Source organism: Neoarius graeffei, chromosome 2 (assembly GCF_027579695.1).
Source record: "Neoarius graeffei isolate fNeoGra1 chromosome 2, fNeoGra1.pri, whole genome shotgun sequence".
NCBI classification, from domain to species: domain Eukaryota; kingdom Metazoa; phylum Chordata; class Actinopteri; order Siluriformes; family Ariidae; genus Neoarius; species Neoarius graeffei.
The window spans coordinates 57,258,927-57,282,777 of NC_083570.1; the positions used below are offsets into that span (position 1 = coordinate 57,258,927).

Genomic DNA, 23,851 nt, shown 5'->3' on the forward strand with positions numbered 1-23,851 from the left:
ACCCCTGGGGGCATCTCAATGTGGTGTTCTATGAGGTGCGTGCAGCCGGCCAAGGGCGAGAACACGTCAGAAAATTCTGTTTGCAACCGGGCGACCTCCGCGAGCTGGGTCGGTGAGAGGTAGGCTCCACAGGGGACCGGAGCGGTGGGTGATGCCAATTTTCCCTTTTGAACCTCTGGCCCCAGCTCCGCCTTGTCAGGAACCACTGACACCAGTGCCATGGGGACCTCCTTGTTCCAACGTTTTAACAGATTGAAGTGGTATACCTGTAACGCCCCACCCCTGTCCGTTCGCCTCACCTCATAGTCAACGTCCCCGACTCGCCGTGTGACCTCAAAGGGTCCTTGCCACCTGGCGATTAATTTAGAGCTCGATGTGGGCAACAGTACGAGTACTTTATCTCCCGGTGCGAACTCCCTGAAGCGCGTACCCTTGTTGTACAGGCGGGTTTGTCGTTCTTGGGCCTGCCGCAAATTCTCCTGGGTTAGGTGGGCGAGTGTGTGGAGTTTTGCGCACAGGTCAATAACGTATTGGATTTCATTTTTACTTTGTGAAGGTCCCTCCTCCCAATTTTCCCGCAGCACATCTAGAATGCCGCGCGGCTTACGCCCATATAACAATTCAAACGGGGAGAACCCCGTGGAGGCTTGTGGGACCTCTCGCACTGAAAACAACAAGGGTTTGAGCCACTTATCCCAATTACGTGCATCCTCACTTACGAATTTTTTAATTATATTTTTGAGGGTGCGATTGAACCGTTCAACTAAACCGTCCGTTTGTGGGTGATAAACACTGGTGCGGATCGGCTTAATCCCCAACAACTTATACAGTTCCTTTAGTGTACGTGACATAAACGCTGTGCCTTGGTCAGTCAGAATCTCTTTCGGGATTCCAACTTGGGAGATGACGCGGAAGAGTGCCTCCGCAATACTGCGTGCTGAGATATTGCGAAGAGGCACTGCTTCCGGGTATCGCGTTGCATAGTCCACTAGAACTAATATAAAGCGGTACCCTCATGTTGACCGATCTAATGGCCCGATGAGATCCATCCCAATTCTTTCGAATGGGGTCTCGATTAATGGGAGAGGGCGCAAAGGCACTTTTGGAATGGCCGCTGGATTTACTAACTGGCATTCGCGGCACGCCGTACACCACCTACGGACATCGCCGCGAATCCCTGGCCAATAGAACCGGGCCATTATTCGGGCTAGTGTTTTATCCTGCCCTAAGTGTCCAGCCATGGGATTAAAGTGAACCGCCTGGAATACCAATTCCCAGCGGCTCTTCGGAATCAAAAGCTGCATGATTTGCTCTTTAGTCTGTGTCCTGCATCACTTGGTATAATCTATCCTTCATAATCGCGAAGTAGGGGAAGGACGGGGTGGCGTTTGGCTGGAGTGTTTGACCATCGATTACTCTCACTTGGTCAAACGCATGCCGCAGAGTCTTGTCTCGCGACTGCTCTAATGGGAAATCCGCGAGGGATTCCCCGAGAGAGAGAGGAGGGGCCGACGGCTCCTCACTCTGACTCGGAGCTGACGTAGACGGCTCTGTGACAGCTGCTCCCACCAACGCGACACCGGGACCTCCCCTTATTAAACTATGGCAGGACCCACTCTTCACTAGATGACTCATTAAATCCCGAAATCCCAGCCAATCAGTCCCCAGAATTATCGAGTGGGTGAGGCAAGGATTAACCGCCACCTTTACTATAAATTTCTCCCCTCGAAACAGAATGTGAACTGACACTAAAGGGTAGCTGTGAACATCCCCATGCACACACAACACCTTCACCAATTGTGCTCCCCCCAATGCCTCGTCTTGCACCAGGCTTTGGTGGATTGAGGTCTGATTACAGCCGGAATCCACCAAAACCTGATACGTATCCCCTTGGATACTCACCGGTATGCGATACACTCCGGCCCGATCGAGGGCGGCTCCTGGTGCATCGGGGATCCAGACCACCGCGCCCACCTCCATTGCCAAGCACTGATGCTGGAGGTGCCCCGGCTCCCCGCAGCGCCAGGACACCAGCCCGGGCTCTCTCTCTGCACCGGTGTTCTGGATATCACTCACCTGAGGGGGGGGGAAGACACAGACGTGGAAGTAGGAGAAGATAGGACACTGCGGGTGCGGCGGGCCGGCTGGGGTGGAGCCGGCTCCCGCCTCCGCAGTGGGGGAATGGGGCGAGGGAGAGGAACAGAAGGAGAGAGAGAGAGGGGAGGGGAGAAGGGGAGACACGCTGTCCTGCTGTTGGAACGGCCGCCATATGGTCCTCCACCAGTTCAATGGCCTGATCCAGCGACGCCGGGCAATGGCACTGGACCCACTCCGCGGTTCCCTCTGGAAGTCGAGCGACGAACTGCTCCATTGCCATCAGATCGATGATCCCCTCAGCGTCACGGTTGTCAGCCCTCAGCCACCGGCGGCAGGCATCCCGGAGTTGCTGGCCAAACATGAACGGCCGGCCGACCTCCTCCAGGCGCAGCGTGCGGAAGCGCTGCTGCTGCTGCTCTGGAGTGCGACCCACGCGCTGGAGGACGGCCCTGCGGAGGTCCACGTAGAACAGCCGGCTGTCGGCGGGGAGCTGTAGCGCGGCCAGCTGCGCCTCGCCCGTGAGGAGGGGGAGGAGGCGTGACATGCGCTGTTCCACCGGCCAACCCCACGCCTCTGCTGCCTGCTCAAAGAGAACGAGGAAGTCCTCGGGGTCATCGTGTGGGCCCATCTTCATCAGGGTGAGGTGGGAAGGGCCCACAGCAGTGGAGGTGGTGGACCCCGCTGACGCGAGTAGGTGCCGGAACACCCGGCGATCTTCCTGCTGCGCCAGCACCAGGGCCTTGAACCTTCGCTCCTGTTCTTCCCAGAGGGCGACCAGCGCCTGGTGCTGGCTCTGTTGGGCCGTGGCGAGGGCATGGACCAGGTCCTTGAAGGGGGAGGACTCCATGGGGCTGTTCTCTCCTGCGCTCCGTTCCGGGTTTCAGCACCACTGTAACAAGCGTTCTAGGTGGGTGGAGCACAGAAGCACGGCAGGCCAGTACTGAGTTCTCAATCACTCTTTTATTGACAGCTTTTCAGCTTCTACACATTTATTCATATATAACTATATACACACACGCCACACACACGTGTTCTGGTCGGGAGAGAGCCCGTTCTGCTCTCGCTCTCCTCCTTAAATAGGGAGCGGTCACTGGGGAAGACACACAAACACATTAATCAACCTCAGGTGCAGTGATTCTGCCACTTACCTTCCCCGACTCCGCCCTCCGGTCACAGACCGATGCTTGACCACGCCCCCACTGCCACAATAAACATTAAAGCCACCTGCCTAATATTGTGTAGGTCTCCCTTGTGCCGCCAAAACAGATCTGACCTGTCGAGGCATGCACTCTGAAGGTGCAGACCTCTGAAGGTGTGCACTAAGATGTTAGTTGCAAATCCTTTAAGCCCTGAAAGTTGCGAGGTGGGACTTCCATGTATCAGACTTGTTTATATAACAATTTTTATTAAAATTTTTCTGTTTTCAGAACTTGATAACTTCACTGCATTTTTTTTCCCCCATAAGGTCAAATATTAGCAATCTTCATAATACATACATATGGACACAGTCGTTGTAGAATGAGTGTATTGTTTACAGTGGAGGGGAAGAAAAAACATTGACATTTGAGACTTAGTACGATCAGTTATACACAGCACGTGTACATGTGGTAATAAAGGCCTTCATCAGCATTGTGTAAATAATGTTGGCTTCTATCAGATATTTTCTCAATGTGTCGCATCTCTGTCAATCCAATCGGACTCGTTTCTGTGGAGATGGTGGTGACTCCAGAGAGAATGCGGTTGGGGAGGATGGACGTGATTCGGGGAAGTGCTCTAAACAGTACTTCTCAATGTACGGCTTAGCAACGTCCCATACCTGCGGAAAGAAAATCAACAAATATCAGAACACAAATGTTTCTCTGATATGAAGCAAATTTCATAAAAATGTCTGGTGTGAAAAAGCAAGTTAAAATATCTTGAATACAGTCAAATGTACCTAGTATTTTCTATTATAAGTTTACAACTAACGTAATATAAGACAGTAAACTTATTTCGAGATATTTTTGTTCATTTCAAGCTTGAAACAGTCTTATATAGCAAATATAATTTTGCCTATTTTAAGTTTTAAAAGCAAAATTCTGTCAGTAGAATACGAAAATTTCTCATCTTATAATTAACAGTTATTCGCCGAAGGCTCAGTGAATATCGGTGAATAATAACCGAGACTTCAATATTCATTGAGCCTGAGGCGGATAATTGTTTTAGTATGAATACACAGGTGATTATATTAAAATATCGTATTAAAAAAAAAATGTCAAACTTCAAAAGCAGCATGCAAATGTAATTTGCGCAGACTGGTGTCACTTCTCTATGCGACTCACATAAAATGCTTTGTTTTGAAATCGATAAAATAAATCACAATTTCATCTTACCTTTGAATAGTTTTAGACCAAACTTTGTAGCATCTTTAGTGCTTTTAGGAACAGCATTTTCTTTCATCATTTGTAATTCTTCCTCACTTACAGTGACGAAGCCATTGGTTGCCATTTTGCCGAGTTGCTCGAGGGGATTATCGAGAAATTATCCGAATCTCTCGATTAATCAGTGCGCACGATTTCCTATAATCACCTGCGTATTTATACTAATAGGAAACACGACATAAACATGCCTATATTCAAGATATTTTTACTTGCTATGATGTCATTTTTGGAGTTTGAGATCTGTTATTCTCATTAACAGGTGGATATGAATGGTTATGAAGGTGAATAGCATAAACTGGTCCAGGATCCATGTAAAAGAGTTATTTCAGTATGTTACAGTGTGGTACATTGTGATAACCTAGTTTATAAACATGATTTTGCTGTATATAGAAAAAAGATCCTAAGTTATAGTCCTATAAAGAAAAACAAAGAACAATGAGACTCAATAACAGCATAGAATGAGCTTTACCTTCTGTTCTATGAGAAGACGATGGGCAGTCTCAATGTCTGCAGCCATAAACCTGTCTTTTATCCAGGGCCTGTGCATTAGAAAAGGAGTGAAAGAGACAGAGATAAAAAGAGAATATAGAACATAAGTAAAATTACAGAATGAGCTAGTTTGTTATTTTTAATGGTGGTGTATTTTGGATAGTGCAGCTTAACTTACTTGACCACAGAGCGAACAAGGTCATACACCTTCTCCAAAGGCGTTGTGGTATGAAGTGGCCGGAGGAACTCAATACCCTGACAAGCTGCTAGCATTTCAATAGCCAGTACTGAGGAAAACGCACACAGCATGGGTATAGTCAGAAACACACACCCTTAAATTTAACATTTCTGCTGAAAAATTTGCTTTGGACCAACAACAAGGTGTCAAAACCTTGTTGGTGATCAAGCCAGTAGACCATCTTGTGCTTGTTGGTTGAAGTGTACGTAACGCCTCTAAACCCCACTTTTTTCCTTGAACAAAACAACAATCATGTTGATTGATCATGTGTTTTCAAACCATAGCTGATCCAAAATGAAGATGGAAAATCAATAAGATCAGCAGATTTTCACGGAATCTGCCGAGACTGAACCGGAAGATTCCAAAGGGGTGCTTGGCATCACACATGTAACAATCCAGGTATCAATTTCGTTCCCATGCGCCGCAGTGGTTAGATCAGTCTCGATATGGAATCACGTTTTGGAGAGAATTCTGATAGTGATTGGGATTCTTATATGTCGGATGAAGGGGCAGATGATTATCAAGGATATTCCAGAGTAAATGGTTATCTTTTCGAGCCCCCAAGATGAGAAACTGCCAGTTCACTTAGTTCATGACAGGCTTCCTCTGTAGCGTGCGAGATGGAGAGATGGATGGATAGATAGAGAGACAGAGATGTGCAGAACACGGCGGTTACCTTTCATCATGTTTTCCTGAACAAAACTAAAAACAAATCGAGTTTTGCAATATTGCAATCTGAGAGCATTTAACACGTTTCAGTTAATAATTAATGATGATGATGATTGCGCGTGTGCATTTTTCTTCCTGTTAAAGTGCATCAGGTATGATAAGATCAGATGTCACGAGCGTGTAAATGTTGCTCATAATCCTGCGTCTGATGCACTGTGTGTGTGTGTGTGTGTGTGTGTGTGTGTGTGTGTGTGTGATAATAGAGGAATCGACGAACTGTCCAAATGTCAGATCAAATGTCATTTATTAAATAAATGGGTTTGTTTTTTGCTCCAATAATTCCCATGTGGTCATTCTGGTGGTGAACACTTGATGGATCAGATTTATTATTAGTAAGCGACATGAAATCTACCCGCTTCGTTTGCACAAACCTCACCCACTGCCGCTTTAGATTTGTGTTTTTTCTTGGAAATTTGTGAACTGAATATTGTGTTGTATATGGATTTGAACATCCAAACACAACGCAGCACTTTCCCATCGTTATTTTTGTAAGATTCCAACAACAATATCCAATTTCAGCGAGTAAACAAGCACGGAGTCAGATGAACCGAAATTACCCAGATAACTGGGGTTCCATGCGTGACATCGTGTGAGATTAGACCTGAGGCAAGGCTCCCTTTTTCCGGGATCCAGAAGCCGCGATTTATGGATAGTTTTGTGCTTGATAATAAAATAACAAATAATTGATATCATTTCCCCCCCTGCTTTATTAATTCATTTTGGTCGTTACTAATGATGTATATTCATTTTAAAGCATTACAATAAGGCATTACATACACTTTAAATGATATGATTGCATTTACTTTACAATCTCAGTTTAGTATGTACATATGTTTATAATAAGTCTCCATTTCTGTTTATACCTTGCTCGACATGTTCAATCACTCTTAGAGCCTTCCTGGCAGCCCATCCTCCCATGGACACGTGATCTTCAGTGGCTGCACTGGTGGACAGTGAGTCGACTGAGGAGGGGTGGCACAGCACCTTATTTTCAGAAACTGCAGGGAAAGACGGGCCTTCAGCATGTAATCATGTAATAACAAACTCATTCTCTGGCTTGACCATTTGATTTCTTGATTGAGCCTAACCACACACTGTTATATCGAAGAAAAGTCATCTGTTTGATTGACTAGACTTGTGGTGCAATGTGTATTTGGGTGAGGTGGGCAGTGGATGACTAACCGAGAGCTGCTGCCGTGCAGTGTGCAATCATAAAGCCTGAATTCAGCCCCCCTTCATTAACCAGGAACGCAGGTAGCTCACTGAGAGATGGGTTACACAGACGCTCGATACGCCTCTCGCTGATGGACGCCAATTCATGAACTCCTATGGCCAAATAATCCAGCACCTAGAAGAAAGGAATGTGAGACAGAGAGAGAAAAAACAGCCTTTGTATATTCACAGACCTTAAAAATGTAGTGTGTACAAACAATACCTTTGCTGGATACTCTCCATGGAAGTTTCCTCCTGAAATGGTCTCTCCTCTTTCTGCAAAGACCATCTAGTTTATTGATCAGGGTGAAACAGTTGCAAGTTTTAGGGGTGAGGTTAAAAATGAGTTAATTATATCAATGCAGATCATTGTGACATGAAAACTCTCATGTACAGAAAGGATACAGGATTATCTGTTGCACTGTTAATTTCTGTATTGATGATATTTTTCACAAAAGCAATCGTATCATTGACGATGCCATGGACCTGCAAAAATAAGGATGGTATTGATCAGGCTGAGAGAACACCACATAAATATTCATTGAGGTTTCTAAGAATCTCTTCACCCAAAAGGCTGTGAGGTTACCTGGGGACAGCAACGCATGGTATAGGCATCCTGGACACGTTCGCAAAACCTATGGCTTTCTATAAATGTAAACATCAAATATAAATAGCTTGAAATGACCAGTTTAGGTTAGCGTAATACAATTTTATGTTCATTTATGTTGCACAGCATCTTTGGAAATCAGTGTAAACTGAAAGATCTCTGTGAATAATAAAGTTTATTATTATTATTATTATTATTATTATTATTATGCTTCACAGCTTTTGCAATGTTTTCACCTGCAATCTCAGAAGGGTGGTGATCAGAGTCCAGAAGAGCACGGAAACGCAAAGCCACCGCTTTCTGTCCTGGGTGGGGACGCAGCTCATGGATGTCTGCAAGAGGTTTGGTGTGTATGCGTATGGGGTTTTGTTGTAACAGGTGCTGAAACAGGTCATATTTTAAGGAGTATTTTCACTGAATTTCTCCATTTATCCATCACTAATATGCAAAGAGCTCTCTATTCATACTATGACCTGATGAGACAAGAACTAGTTTTTTAACTGAGAAAGTTGAAGAACAACCGGTGAAGCAAAACAATGAAGTATTGATTCCTTTACACAGTGTTGTCCAGAATGTTTTACTGGCAAATATACCACTCGTGTCTTTCATACAAACTATATCCGGGACACTGAGTAGCATATTTTCCAATATCCTCACTTGTGATGAAATCGATGAATTGTTTTGATAAATTTGCATACTTTTTGTTTGTTAATCACAAACAAAAAGTATGCAAATTTATCAAAACAATTCATCGATTTCATCACAAGTGAGGATATTGGAAAATATGCTACTCAGTGTCCCGGATTAGATTAGATTAGATTAGATTAGATTAGATTAGATTAGATTAGATTAGATTAGATTAGATTAGATTAGATTAGATTAGATTAGATTAGATTAGATTAGATTAGATTAGATTAGAACCACTTGTGATGAAATTAGATCTCACTTGTGATGAAATCGATGAATTGTTTTGATAAATTTGCATACTTTTTGTTTGTTAATCACAAACAAAAAGTATGCAAATTTATCAAAACAATTCATCGATTTCATCACAAGTGAGGATATTGGAAAATATGCTACTCAGTGTCCCGGATTAGATTAGATTAGATTAGATTAGATTAGATTAGATTAGATTAGATTAGATTAGATTAGATTAGATTAGATTAGATTAGATTAGATTAGATTAGATTAGATTAGATTAGATTAGATTAGATTAGATTAGATTAGATTAGAACCCCGATTCCAAAAAAGTTGGGACAAAGTACAAATTGTAAATAAAAAGGGAATGCAATAATTTACAAATCTCAAAAACTGATATTGTATTCACAATAGAACATAGACAACATATCAAATGTCGAAAGTGAGACATTTTGAAATTTCATGCCAAATATTGGCTCATTTGAAATTTCATGACAGCAACACATCTCAAAAAAGTTGGGACAGGGGCAATAAGAGGCTGGAAAAGTTAAAGGTACAAAAAAGGAACAGCTGGAGGACCAAATTGCAACTCATTAGGTCAATTGGCAATAGGTCATTAACATGACTGGGTATAAAAAGAGCATCTTGGAGTGGCAGCGGCTCTCAGAAGTAAAGATGGGAAGAGGATCACCAATCCCCCTAATTCTGCGCCGACAAATAGTGGAGCAATATCAGAAAGGAGTTCGACAGTGTAAAATTGCAAAGAGTTTGAACATATCATCATCTACAGTGCATAATATCATCAAAAGATTCAGAGAATTTGGAAGAATCTCTGTGCGTAAGGGTCAAGGCTGGAAAACCATATTGGGTGCCCATGATCTTCGGGCCCTTAGACGGCACTGCATCACATACAGGCATGCTTCTGTATTGGAAATCACAAAATGGGCTCAGGAATATTTCCAGAGAACATTATCTGTGAACACAATTCACCATGCCATCCGCTGTTGCCAGCTAAAACTCTATAGTTCAAAGAAGAAGCCGCATCTAAACATGATCCAGAAGCACAGACGTCTTCTCTGGGCCAAGACTCATTTAAAATGGACTGTGGCAAAGTGGAAAACTGTTCTGTGGTCAGACGAATCAAAATTTGAAGTTCTTTATGGAAATCAGGGATGCCGTGTCATTCGGACTAAAGAGGAGAAGGACGACCCAAGTTGTTATCAGCGCTCAGTTCAGAAGCCTGCATCTCTGATGCTATGGGGTTGCATTAGTGTGTGTGGCATGGGCAGCTTACACATCTGGAAAGACACCATCAATGCTGAAAGGTATATCCAGGTTCTAGAGCAACATATGCTCCCATCCAGATGACGTCTCTTTCAGGGAAGACCTTGCATTTTCCAACATGACAATGCCAAACCCCATACTGCATCAATTACAGCATCATGGCTGCGTAGAAGAAGGGTCCAGGTACTGAACTGGCCAGCCTGCAGTCCAGATCTTTCACCCATAAAAAACATTTGGCGCATCATAAAACGGAAGATACGACAAAAAAGACCTAAGACAGTTGAGCAACTAGAATCCTACATTAGACAAGAATGGATTAACATTCCTATCCCTAAACTTGAGCAACTTGTCTCCTCAGTCCCCAGACGTTTACAGACTGTTGTAAAGAGAAAAGGGGATGTCTCACAGTGGTAAACATGGCCTTGTCCCAACTTTTTTGAGATGTGTTGTTGTCATGAAATTTAAAATCACCTAATTTTTCTCTTTAAATGATACATTTTCTCAGTTTAAACATTTGATATATCATCTATGTTCTATTCTGAATAAAATATGGAATTTTGAAACTTCCACATCATTGCATTCCATTTTTATTTACAATTTGTACTTTGTCCCAACTTTTTGGAATCGGGGTTGTAGATAAAACTTTATTGATCCCTTTGGGCGGGTTCCCTCAGGGAAATTAAGATTCCAGCAGCATCATTACAGATAAACAGAGAAAAGAAATAGAGAAAACTTCTAGATAAATTAAAATAAATTAAGTATTTACATATACAAATATATAAAAAGAATAAGATATGGAGAAGAGAGGAAGGGGGAGGGAAGGAGGGGGAACAACAAAAACAAAGGTGGGGAGAAGGGGGGGTGGCGGTAGGAGAGATATTGCACTTTATATTGCACATTGTTCGGTATTGCTTATTGTTAGGCAAGGCTACTGCTCTTTCTTGTTCTCTGTCCTCCTGTTACCCCTCCTCCCCCCCAGAGAGGAGTTGTACAGTCTGATGGCGTGAGGGACAAAGGAGTTTTTGAGTCTGTTCGTCCTGTACTTGGGAAGGAGCATTCTGTCACTGAACAGGCTCCTCTGGTTGCTGATGATGGTGTGCAGAGGGTGACTGGCATCATCCATGATGTTCAATAGTTTGTCCATAGACCTCTTCTCTGCCACAATCACCAGAGAGTCCAGCTTCATGCCGACCACAGAGCCGGCCCGCCTGATCAGTTTGTCCAGCCTGGATGTGTCCTTCTTGGATGTGCTGCCCCCCCAGCACACCACGGTGTAAAGCAGGACACTGGCGACCACAGACTGATAGAACATCCACAGGAGTTTCCTGCAGATGTTAAAGGACCGCAGCCTCCTAAGGAAGTATAGCCTGCTCTGTCCCTTCCTGTATAAGTGTTTGGTGTTGCAAGTCCAGTCCAGCTTGCTATCCAGCCACAGCCTGAGGTACTTGTAGGAATCCACAGCCTCCACCTCGACTCCCTCAATCAGAACTGGTCATGACCTTGGTCTGGACCTCCCAAAGTCAATGACCAGCTCCTTGGTCTTCGAGGTGTTGAGCTGCAGATGGTTCCTGTTGCACCACACAGCAAAGTCCCTCACCAGGCTCCTATACTTCTCCTCTCTGTCATCACTGATACACGCAACGATGGCTGTGTCATCGGCAAACTTCTGAATGTGACACAGCTCCGAGTTGTAGCAGAAATCTGCGGTGTACAGGGTGAAGAGAAGAGGAGCCAGCACCGTGCCCTGGGGTGCTCCAGTGCTGCTAATCACAGTGTCAGACATGATGTCCTTCAGCCTGATGTACTGCAGCCTGTCAGTGAGGTAGCTGGAGATCCAGGTGACCAGGCAGGGGTCCACTCGCATCCTGTTTAGTTTGTCCTGAAGCAATAGGGGCTGGATGGTGTTGAAGGCACTCAAGAAGTCCAAGAAGAGGATCCTCACTGTGCCATTTCCCTTATCCGGATGCGAGTGGGCTCAGTGTAGCAGGTGGTGGATGGCGTCTTCCACACCGACACCTGCCTGGTACGCAAACTGCAGACAGTCCTGAGCATGTTGTACTCGGGGTCTGAGGAGGCTGAGGAAGAGCCGCTCCAATGTCTTTATCAGATGTGAAGTGAGTGCCACCGGCCGGAAGTTGTTCAGCTCGCTGGGCCGATTCTTTTTGGGAACTGGAATGATCCATGATGTCTTCTAGAGGGTGGGCACTCTCCCCAGCTGCAGGCTAAGGTTGAAGATGCGTTGGAGTGGTTCACCCAGTTCAGCACCACAGGTCTTCAGTAGTCGGGGACACATCTTGTCCGGGCCTGCTGCTTTCCTGGGGTGAAGCTTCCTCAGTTGACCTCTGACCTGGTCTTCAGTAATGCATGGAGGAGTCTGTGTTGAGGAGGGGGAGGAGGGGGCTGCTGTGATGACTGGGGGGAGGTGTGTTGAGGGAAGAAGGAGAGATGGCTGCAGTGAGGGAGAGGGTGGAGGGACGTGGGCTGGTTGAACCAATTGAAAAAGTCATTCAACTCGTTCGCCCTCTCCACTGTCCCCTCAACGACTCTGGTCTTTGTATTGTGGCCTTTGATGATTTTCTCACCTTCCCAGACCTCCCTCATGCTGTTCTCCTTCAGCTTCTGCTCCACCTTCCTCATGTAGCTGTCCTTAGCTTCCCTCACGCAGCATTTTACCTCCTGCTGTGCTGCTTTCATCGCCTCCCTATCCCTGCTCCTGAAGGTGGCCTTCTTCCTGTTGAGGACAGCTTTGACTTCCTGTGTTACCCATGGCTTGTTATTAGGGTAACACCGTACAGTCTTAGCGGGAGAGACCACGTCTGCACAGAAGTTAAGGTAATCCGTCAGACAGTGTGTCAGCCCCTCTATGTCCTCACAGTGTGGGCTAAGCAGCACATCCCAGTCTGTGATGTCATAGCAGTCTCTGAGGGCATCTTCCATTTCAGGGGACCACCTCCTGATGGAGCTACTTGTTGCAGGCTGCCTTTGAACCAGGGGGGTGTACTTCAGCTGTAGAAGAACCAGGTTGTGGTCAGACTTCCCTAGTGGGGGGAGGGGTGTGACTCTGTATGCATCCCTCTCATTAGCATACAGCAAGTCAATTGTCCTGTTGTTCCTTGTTGGACAATCCAAAGCCTGGTAAAAAGCAGCCAAAGTAAAGTCCAAAGTAGCGTGATTAAAGTCCCCAGAAATGATGATAAATGCCTCAGGGTGTTGTGTCTGCAGCCTTGCTGTGACAGAGTGAATCCTCTCACATGCAGCGGCTGTGTCTGCCCTCGGAGGGATGTAAACACAGATGGTGATCACGTGACTGAACTCCCTCGGCAGATAATATGGCCACAGGCTAACGGCTAGCAGCTCCAAGTCCGGGCAACATAAGACTGTCTTTACGGAGATATGTCCTGGGTTACACCAGCGATTGTTAACATAGATGATGAGTCCCCCACCTTTGCTTTTCCCGCATGTGTTAGTGTCTCTGTTGGCTCTCACAGCAGTGAATCCCTGCAGGTCCACATTAGCATCCAGTACAAGGTGTGTTAGCCATGTCTCCGTAAAGATAAATAAGCTGCTCTCCCGGTAAATCCGCTGGTTGTTCAGAGCGGAAAGCTCGTCGACTTTATTCAGCAGCGAGTTCACATTCCCCATGATAACGGAGGGAATGGATGGTTTGTAGCACTGCCAGTTGTCTGCTAGCCTAGCCTTTAGCTTAGCTCCAGCTTTGCAGCCCCTGGGTTTCCTCCTCAGCTCGGCCGGGATGGGGTGTTGTATCCCGGCTCGTCCCATTGTTTTCAGGGCCAGCAGCTCCTCTCTTGAATACGTGAGAAAACTGGCTTCTGGTTGTGTGTTAAAGTTAAAAATATCCCTGTTATATAAGTAAAACGCACTATGTCTTCGTAAGAAGAGCAGAAAAGTAAAAAAAGGTGGAAAAAAGAGGTTTAAAGAGCTAAAAACTACAGAGCTACTGGAGAGGCAGCCGTCTCACACAGCGCCCATACGTGTCTATATAATAAAAAGAAAATCACACGTTGGCTTGAAGATATTAAGTTTATCTTGTCGTGTTGAAAAACTCTCATTTTTCATATGAAATACTCGTACATCACAGATCTAGAGTGACATATTTAACAGTTATTCCACGAAATCGAGTCGTATATGAGCCAATAGCTGACGAGGCACGTAGCACTGGGTCGGCTATAAGCCATGTACGATGAGATTGAGTGGACTAACTGCTTTATTCTATCCACATTCACTGGATTTTGAGAAACAGAGCAATTTTATTTTTATTTTTATTTTTTGCAAATTCGATAAATAAAAAATTTGTACAAAATGTCTGACAAAATAATTTCCGCTGAGAATGTAAACAAACCAGCAAAATGACAGGAGCAATTTGTGAAAAATGCTGTAATAATAATAATTCTTGAAAAATTAAAAAAGATACATTCTTACCATCAAATATTTTTATTCCATATTTTGTTGCTTACTTTGTATTTTTTGGGATTTTGTTTTTGAGTGGAGTTTTTATTTCATCCTCATTTGGTTCAGCAACATGCGCCGCCATTTTGTTTTTCTCTGCTCACGGTATATGAGCTGATAGCCTAGTAGTAGAGTAGGCAATCAGAGCACAATTGCTCATATCCAGTGAATGTGGATAGAATAATTCCTGATATTTCACTCCGATGACGTCACTCCCAATGTTTTCTCGCTGACTTGACGCATGTTGTCGAAATGGCGAACCGGTTCAAAATTAAAATTCTTTTGGTTAACTTGCTTTTATTTTGTGGATGTGTCCACATAATATACAGAACATTACACAGTGGCACAAAGATATGAAGTTGATCTTCTTGTGTTAAAAAATGTTTCACTTGTTCGCTTTGCTCACTTGTGATATATATGTAGCCCTGTGGGATTTATTTGGTTTGACTATGTGCATATGTTTATTTTGTTTGTTTATTTTTATTCATGTGCACGCAATTTATGTATGTTGTTCATATGTTAAAATGTTTTAATAATACATTTTAAAATATATATGCTAAAAATAAGTTAAATGTTTACATTCAACCGGAAGTTAACAAGAGGAGCCAATCAAATGTTGGAGAAGGAAGGACAGGTCAAGGGAGGAGGAAGGAGAGAGAGGGGAGAAGAACGACACGAGGCAGAGAAAGTGGCAAGAGAAAAAAGGTTTATGTTAAAAAGAAAGAGAGAAAGCGTAACTTTGGCCACACGCCAGGTTATGTAACAACAAAGGTTAAGAGACACAGAAAGTGACTTTTAAGAGTTATTGCTGAAATTGTTAGTTTTGAGGACTTGTGGAGACTGGCTAAGACTCTACAACGTGCGCTGTTGGCCAGTCAGCCAGCTGAAGCATCTTTAGACGATAGCCAGCACGGTTACTGCTCTGTCGTTGCGGCATGAACTGCTAACGGAGCCTAAGTGGAAAAAAAACACCATTGCCGTCGTCATCCTCATCCTCGTATTCCACAGCATGGACATCGCCTTCCAAACCCACGGACACTGCTTCCATCGGGAAAATTCAACCAGGCCTGCACCTAAGAACTCTCTAACATATGGTTGGGTATTTATTGTATTTAGGGCGGCACGGTGGTGTAGTGGTTAGCACTGTCGCCTCACAGCAAGAAGGTCCTGGGTTCGAGCCCCGTAGCCGGCGAGGGCCTTTCTGTGTGGAGTTTGCATGTTGTCCGTGTGGGTTTCCTCCGGGTGCTCCGGTCTCCCCCACAGTCCAAAGACATGCAGGTTAGGTTAACTGGTGACTCTAAATTGACCGTAGGTGTGAATGGTTGTCTGTGTCTATGTGTCAGCCCTGTGATGACCTGGCGACTTGTCCAGGGTGTACCCCGCCTTTCGCCCGTAGTCAGCTGGGATGGGCTCCAGCTTGCCTGCGACCCTGTAGAAGGATAAAGCAGCTAGAGATAATGAGATGAATGAGATTTATTGTATTTAATTTCCTTTAATGTACTTTTATTTTCTGTACCTTTCAGTGCAACTGTACATTTTAAGTTAACATTATACTTGCCGGCTAATAAGTCAGTTTTTTCCAATAGCTTGTTTGAATGGGGAAATGAGTATTTGAATGTCAACAGACATTGAACTGAAAAGTGTCATGCTATTATTTCATGAGTGTGTATTTTGTTTTATACATGTATGCTTTTGTATTTGCACTGAAACTCTTGTATATAAATAAACAGTTGGGTCATTCCATGCCAAATCAACAAATATCTGACAAATTTATGCTCGACCATCTCAGATTTCAATGAAATTTGGAGGGCTCAGAGATACTATTAAAAGAAGTTAATCCCCAAAATTTGAGCTTCCTATCTCCAAAGATTTCAGAGATACAAGCATTTGAATTTTTTTTATTTTTTTGCATTTTGCTCAAAACATACATATTTCAAAGTGTAATATAATCTTTATTATGCAAGATAGAAACCTAAAATTTTGCACAGAGAGACTCATTGTCTTGTACTACAAGCTTCAACTTAGAATTTCAATGGTCATATTAGATGGTGATTTTAACAAGCAAATTAAAAAGACAAATTTGCATTTTTTGCATTTTTAATTCATTCTGGAAGCTTGCCTGTGGCAGTAATGCTTAAACTAAGAATGTTATTCAAATCTACACAGGAATATCTACCAATTTCAGTTTTACCAAGTCTCCACTATTCCTAGTTTGTCTGTAATAGGGTTTTAGAAATTCGCCGATTTCTAAAACATGCCATTTTCAGTAGCATGGATTCCAATGTGGGATAGCAGTTAGGAACTTGTAAAATTTTTCAGTAATCTCCTAGACCCATATTTTATATTTCCAAGTTTTTGTTCTGTGTCTCTCAAGTATTTCTGAGCTACAGGTGTTTAAAAAATCCATTTTTTCCAAATTCGAATTTTTGATATTATTTCCATTTTATTGATGATTAAGGACTGATAAATACAACTAAATTATTTGTATAGATAAGGAAACATTTTACTTGTGTTCATGTCACAGAAATATGGTTTTAAAAATATTATAATTTTGAAATAAGCTAAATAATATATGAACATTTCACATTTTTCAGTATATATATATATATATATATATATATATATATATATATATATATATATATATATATATATATATATATAAACTAAAGAAGTCAGTCATTTTTCATGTAAATCACTTAACTGACAATTTCTGTTGTATGTTAGTTTATGGCAGTCAGAATCTTTCTTTAGTCCAATTCCTATAGAACAGGGAGGAAGTTCAGCCATTTCTAGATGTCTAAGAACAAACTCATTTATACTGATCTCAAATTGAAAGCAACTACAATTAAATTCCCTAGTCAGCTATTCAAAGTATCCAATCCTTGCAAAGAAACACATTCAGTTAATAACATTGGTAAATTTTCTCAGTGCTCTGTATTACAATGAATTTAATATAATCCAAGCAATATAATGTTATCTGAATAAGTATGCAGTTTACAGACTCTAAAACTATAATATATGAGCCACCTGTTCTGGTATCAAAGGTCACCTATTGTGCTGTGTTGATATTGATAAGGCTGGCTGTTGACTGGTACACAATAGCTGGTCATTGATTGCTAATGTTGCACAGTCTTAGATTAAAATCAATTTACAAATAATTAATACTGAGCATTAATTGAAATTTTATTTAAAATTGAGGAAGAAACATGTCTCCTAACCTACTTGAGCCTTATTGAAGCATTTATTAACCCTCAAATATCAGTTATATGAAAATATACAAAAAAATTCAAATTTGGTGAAAATGGATTTTTAAACCCCTGTAGTTTAAAAATACTTGAGAGACACAGAACAAAAATTTGGAAATATAAAATATGGGTCTTGGGGATTACTGAAAAAAAAATTACAAGTTCCTAACTGCTATCCCACATTGGATTTCTTGCTATTGAAAATGGCATGTTTTAGAAATCGGCGAATTTCAAAACCCTATTACAGACAAACTAGGAATAGTGGAGACTTGGTCAAACTGAAATTGGTAGATATTTCTGTGTAGATTTGAATAACATTCTTAGTTTAAGCATTACTGCCACAGGCAAGCTTCCAGAATGAGTTAAAAATGCAAATTTGTCTTTTTAATTTCCTTGTTAAAATCACCATCTAATATACAATGACCATTGAAATTCTAAGTTGAAGCTTGTAGTACAAGACATTGAGTCTCTCTGTGCAAAATTTTAGGTTTCTATCTTGCATAATAAAGATTATATTGCACTTTGAAATATGTATGTTTTGAGCAAAAAACAAAAAAATTCAAATGCCTGTATCTCTGAAACTATTGGTGATAGGAAGCTCAAATTTTGGGGATTAACTTCTTTTAATAGTATCTCTGAGCCCTCCAAATTTCATTGAAATCTGAGATGGTCAAGCATAACCTCTTGTTGATTTGGCATGGAATGACCCAGTTCATATTTTCTTATTTCTGTTGAATTAAGAATCTTTTAGACTTAACGTTAAAGAACCTGGGGAGCGCACCCCATATTACTGCCAGGCGAGCAAGGGGGCACTACATATACATACACCACTCGAAGATACACTTCATATCTTCACGCCACCATGTAATATTATATATGTGTATATAGTCTTGTCAGCCTACTTTCTCTTAGCATACGGTTTCTGAAGGACAGACACCAGAGTTAGATTTTATTCACATATGTGATTCTACATTCTTACAGAAATGCTTGTGTAAGTGCAGCACTTATATACAGTGCCTTGCAAAAGTATTTATCCCCCTTTGTGTTTGTCCTGTTTTGTCGCATTATGAGCTGGAATTAAAATGGATTTTTGGGGGGTTAGCACCATTTGATTTACACAGCATGCCTACCACTTTAAAGGTGCAAATAGGTGTTTTATTGTAACACATCAATAATTAAGATGAAAAAAAAAACAGAAATCTGGAGTGTGCACAGGTATTCACCCCCCAAAGTCAATACTTCGTAGAGCCACATTTTGCTGCAGTTACAGCTGAAAGTATCTTGGGGTCTGTCTCTATTAGCTTAGCACATCTAGCCACTGGGATTTTTGCCCATTCCTCAAGGCAAAACTGCTCCAACTCTTTCAAGTTAGATGGGTTGCTTTGGTGTACAGCAATCTTCAAGTTATGCCACAGATTCTCAATTGGATTGAGGTCTGGGCTTTGATTAGGCCATTCCAAGACATTTAAATGTTTCCCTTTAAACCACTCTAGTGTAGCTTTAGCAGTATGTTTAGGGTCATTGTCCTGCTGGAACGTGAACCTTAGTCCTAGTCTCAAACTTCGGGCCGACTCAAACAGGGTTTCCTCCAGAATTGCCCTGTATTTAGTGCTATCCTTCAGTCCTGAACAGGTTTTTTGCCCCTGCAGATGAAAAATATCCCCACAGTGTGATGTTGCTACCACCATGCTTCACTGTAGGAATGATGTTCTCAGGGTGTTGGGTTTGCACCACACATGGCGTTTCCCATGATGGCCAAAAAGATCAATTTTATTCTTATTTGACCAAAGAATCTTCTTCCATGTGTTTGGGGAGTCTGCCACATGCTGTTGGGCAAACTCCAAAAGGGTTTTCTTTAAGCAATAACTTTTTTCTGGCCACTCTTCCATAAAGCCCCGCTCTGTGGAGTGTAGCACTTAAAGTGGTCCTATGGACAGATGTTCCCATCTCTGCTGTGGATCTTTGCAGCTCCTTCTGTGTTATCTTTGGTGTCTTTGTTGCATCTCTGATTAATGCCCTCCTTGCCCAGTCTGTGAGTTTTAGTGGGCGGCCTTCTCTTGTCAGGTTTGTAGTGGTGGCATATTCTTTCCATTTTGCTATAATGGATTTAATTAATGGTGCTCCCTGGGATATACAAAGTTTGGGATATTTTTTATAACCCAACCCTGATCTGTACTTCTCCACAGCTTTGTCTCTGACCTGTTTGGAGGCTCCTTGATTTTCATGTTGCTTGCTTAGTAGTGTTGCAGAGTCAGGGTCATTCCAGAACAGCTTAATTTATACAGACATCATGTGACAGATCATGTGACACTTTGATTGCACACAGGTGGATCTTAATCAACTAATTATGGGACTTATGAAGTGAATCGGTTGGACCAGCTCTTATTTAGGGGCTTCATACGATAGGGGGTGAATACCTATGCACACTCCAGATTTCTGTTTTTTTCATCTTGATTACTGTTTGTGTCACAATAAAATAACAATTTTCACCTTTAAAGTGGTAGGCATGTTGTGTAAATCAAATGGTGCTACCCCCCCCCCCCCCAATCCATTTTAATTCCAGCTTGTAATGCAACAAAACAGGATAAACACCAAGGGGGATGAATACTTTTGCAAGACACTGTATACCTCAATCACAAGAGACAATATAACTCCTTAATAAAGTATCACACACTTTCTGAGCTTTACAGATTGAGAGAATGGAAAGTATTTTCTCACCACTGTCAAATGCTTTTGTGGTCCCTTTTAGGACCTCCAGGGTGAGAGCAGCAATGATATCTGCTTGTCTGGCAATGGACTCTGCCCTCTCTACAGCCTCTGCACCAATTGAGGTGATCATCTGTGTCCCATTAATCAGAGCCAGACCCTGCATATCAGGACAACTAGAATGTTAAAGCAATCATATCAGCCTTCCTTTTAAATAACACCCCCTTTTAATTACAGTGTGAAGCAGTATTTTTATAATTTTTTTTTTATATTTCACTGTCCCCAGAGATACTTTTCTATAAACCCAGAGTGTTACAAAACCAAGCTTCAGATGGGTCAAGGGCACCTTTTTCTGCTGAGGCCATCAGCACTATGTCAACACAAAGACAGATAAACATTGTTAAAGCCTGACAGGAATGATTAGAGTAATACCTCTTTTGGTTTCAATGATATAGGCTTTAATCCGTGTGCTTCCAAAACCTGTGTGCAATGCAAAGGGCAGACTTAAACAGATTGCTGTGAAAGGCAAATATATTTCTTAATGCTTTTATCATAAAGCTTCATAACCACAGGGACACTGTCGGAGTACTTGGATCGTACATATTTTGCATCAGCCCACCCACTCTTAGGTGACCACATTTTCCCTTCTCCCATCAATCCCAGAGCTAAGTGTGAGAGAGGAGCGAGGTCTCCACTGGCACCCACTGTTCCCTTCTCAGGAACGAAAGACAAACAGGATGCTGAAGAGACAAGAAGAAAAGCACTGTATTTAAAATGCTGTTTCAGTCCCAAAGGATAATAGAAGATACGTACAAAAAAACAAAGATAACTCTAACAGGTCTCTGTGGAGTTTGTGTTTCTTGGCAGAAAAGAACAAACCAGTACCAGTGAATACTTTCCAAGTGTAACAATACTAAAAGCTTTTATGTACCATTGAATGCCTGTATCATACTGTGCAGGGTATCTAGAGAGACCCCACTGTGTCCTTTAGCCAGAACATTTATTCTGAGGGCCAGCAACATGCGAGTCCTCTCAGGGCTCAGAGGGCTGCCCACACCTACACACACACACAATACAGCAATACAGATCACAGATAATAGTGGAAAATTTAGTTAATGGTAAATAGCTAGATCCTGAAAATCTGAGGTATGATCTCACCTGCTGAGTGTGAGCGAATAAGATTCTCCTGTAGTTCTCTATAAAAAGAGAAATATCTTAAAAATGCTTAATCTTTTTTTGCATGCATTTAAATGTGTTGGGCTGAATTTTTACACCTATTTACTCAAACTATCCAAAGGGTACTTGAATACTTGAGTTTGCTGATAGGGATGATGGTCCGAGCAAACTTCCCAAATCCAGTGGTGATCCCGTACACAACTGAAGAGTACAGCAATCAGATATAGTATAAGTATAGCCTTATTTAATCCATTATAGGTACCAAATTAAAAAAAAATGTTTAGGAACTTTACAATGCCAAAGCAGCATAAGCTTTTTCTAATACTAGCGGGTTACCCGGGCGTTGCCCGCTTTCTGGGGTGTGTGTGGGGGGGTGGGGGGTGAAGCTAGGATGTGCCAAGTTTAGTAAAGGTTTGTTGAGAGTTTGTTTTGATAAATGTAACGTTAAAGGTATTGAGGGAGGGGGTGGGTGGGTGTTGTGCCCCTCAGGGACCTCCCTGGGGCCCGTATATGAATTTTGTTTATATCTGCAAAATTCCGGGTCATCCCCCAACCTATCTGCCAAATTTGGTGAAAATCTGTCAAGAAATGGCAACATTAGCTCAAGACAAACAAACAAACTTTGCCGCTTATTATATAGATGAGCAGTGTTGCCAGGATATTCTCCAATATCCTTCACTCAAGTCGTGATTTCAATCTCATTCACCATAAAACAACTCTCAAAACAATCTCAATTTTTGTCAACTCAAACAAACTTGTGCTCACAAAGGAAATTACTACAGTCCAAATTGCCCATTAGAATTTGGGCAATAGAATTTTTCCAAATTAAATAATAGCAAGATAAATCCATTTTATTCAACAGATAAATAATAGCAATCTGGCAACCCTGAATATGAGGGCGATAGTATTGGGGATGTGGTTCAGTTCAGTTCAGAACACAGCTGTGTACACATGAATCGACTAAATGAAGCATAACTTGCTTACCTTTTTTTTCATTCACTATGGTGTCCAGAAGTTCTCTGGACTGCTCTACTTTTCTCTCAGCCTCAGGGGTTAACTGGTTATAATCACAACAACCAATATTTATCACTATCGCAATATTCATCACATGCTTTGTTTCAGTGTGTTATTAGGGCAATGGGTTTTTAGTTCAGTGTTGTAAATAATACTGCAATATTTAATATTACAATATTAAAGTGATTTCAAATGATACATCAATATGAATGACATATCAGTCATGTAATATTTGCACCATGTCAAATTCATATACCTTAATCTTGTAACGCCCTTGTCCTAGGTTGACTAGCTTGGTAGAATTCAGATTGTTGCCATCAAGGAAAAGGTACTATACACAGATAAACATATCACTCAGGAGTCTTTATAACAACACCATCTTTTTTTGATCAGTAGTCAAAGAACAGGTTAAACTCCCTTTAAAGCTGTTTGAAATATCTCATTAGCATTCATAATGATAAGCTTGTCTAAAATGTCATTCTTTGAAGGCGTCATATTCATGAGCTTTTCCCCCTGAATGGATAATTTAGATATTACAAACTTTTTGAAACATTCTCACCTCCTCTGGTTCTTTGTAGGTTCTTGTTCTGGTTCTGCTTGTTAAGGTGGGCAACTCTTTAAATAGTGCACTTCAAAATAAACTTACCAGACATGTGATTTACAGTTTGCAGTGGTCATGCTCTGAATGCATGGCCTGAGGTGCTATATTTTGGTAAAAATGAAGCAAAGAGAACAGACATATGGAAGTACCACTACAATATCATGTTTTACTGTATAAGGATACAAATATGACATTCCAGGTTGGCTAGGAATGAAGTCAGAAGACATGGTGTCTCCTTTGATTTCTAGACAAAACAACATACGGTAAGACAAGGACATTTCACTAAGCATTCATCATGGAGAACAAAATCAGTTATTACAGCAAGCTCAAGAAGAGTGTAAATGCAATGAAAGAAATTAGAATTAGCTGAACATTACCAAGCTCAACAAAGTCATTGTCCTCTAACACGTCATCTATTGTATCATCAGCATCCAACAGTCCTTGTCCCTGACACCTCCTTGCCACAAAGCACACATCTTTGACATGAGGGAATCCTCCATTATCAGGCTTGTTCTTGACATAGCGCTTGAGAGCCTCCACTCCTAGCCACTGTATAGTGCTGGACGTATCCTTACAGGGCACAGTCAGCCACTCATCTCTTATATGCACAGTAAAACGAGGCATTGTGCCACTTTTGTCTACCAG

The 23,851-nt window shown here is 42.1% G+C and overlaps 1 protein-coding gene across 1 annotated transcript; it reads right to left on the reverse strand.

The window, feature by feature from the left end:
- Positions 1-3,781: 3,781 nt before the first annotated feature.
- On the reverse strand, positions 3,782-23,851 carry hal (histidine ammonia-lyase). The gene is made up of 20 exons (XM_060908583.1): positions 23,584-23,851; positions 23,390-23,450; positions 23,165-23,192; positions 22,862-22,936; positions 22,576-22,648; positions 21,726-21,792; positions 21,574-21,611; positions 21,347-21,472; positions 21,016-21,155; positions 20,848-20,895; positions 20,428-20,575; positions 8,029-8,124; positions 7,772-7,830; positions 7,591-7,671; positions 7,409-7,474; positions 7,156-7,321; positions 6,837-6,971; positions 5,185-5,293; positions 4,987-5,056; positions 3,782-3,913 (listed from the first exon to the last, which is right to left on the reverse strand). Exons 1-20 carry the CDS (start codon positions 23,828-23,830, stop codon positions 3,782-3,784), a joined length of 1,965 nt encoding a protein of 654 aa, XP_060764566.1. The 5' UTR covers positions 23,831-23,851.

Coding starts and splice junctions, on each gene's coding strand:
- hal (XM_060908583.1), bottom strand. CDS start 23,830: ATGCCTCGTTTTACTGTGCATATAAGAGATGAGTGGCTGACTGTGCCC. Junction 21,473..21,573: donor TATTCGCTCACACTCAGCAG/GTGAGATCATAC, acceptor GTGTGTGTGTAG/GTGTGGGCAGCCCTCTGAGC. Junction 20,896..21,015: donor GGTGGGCTGATGCAAAATAT/GTACGATCCAAG, acceptor CATTGCACACAG/GTTTTGGAAGCACACGGATT.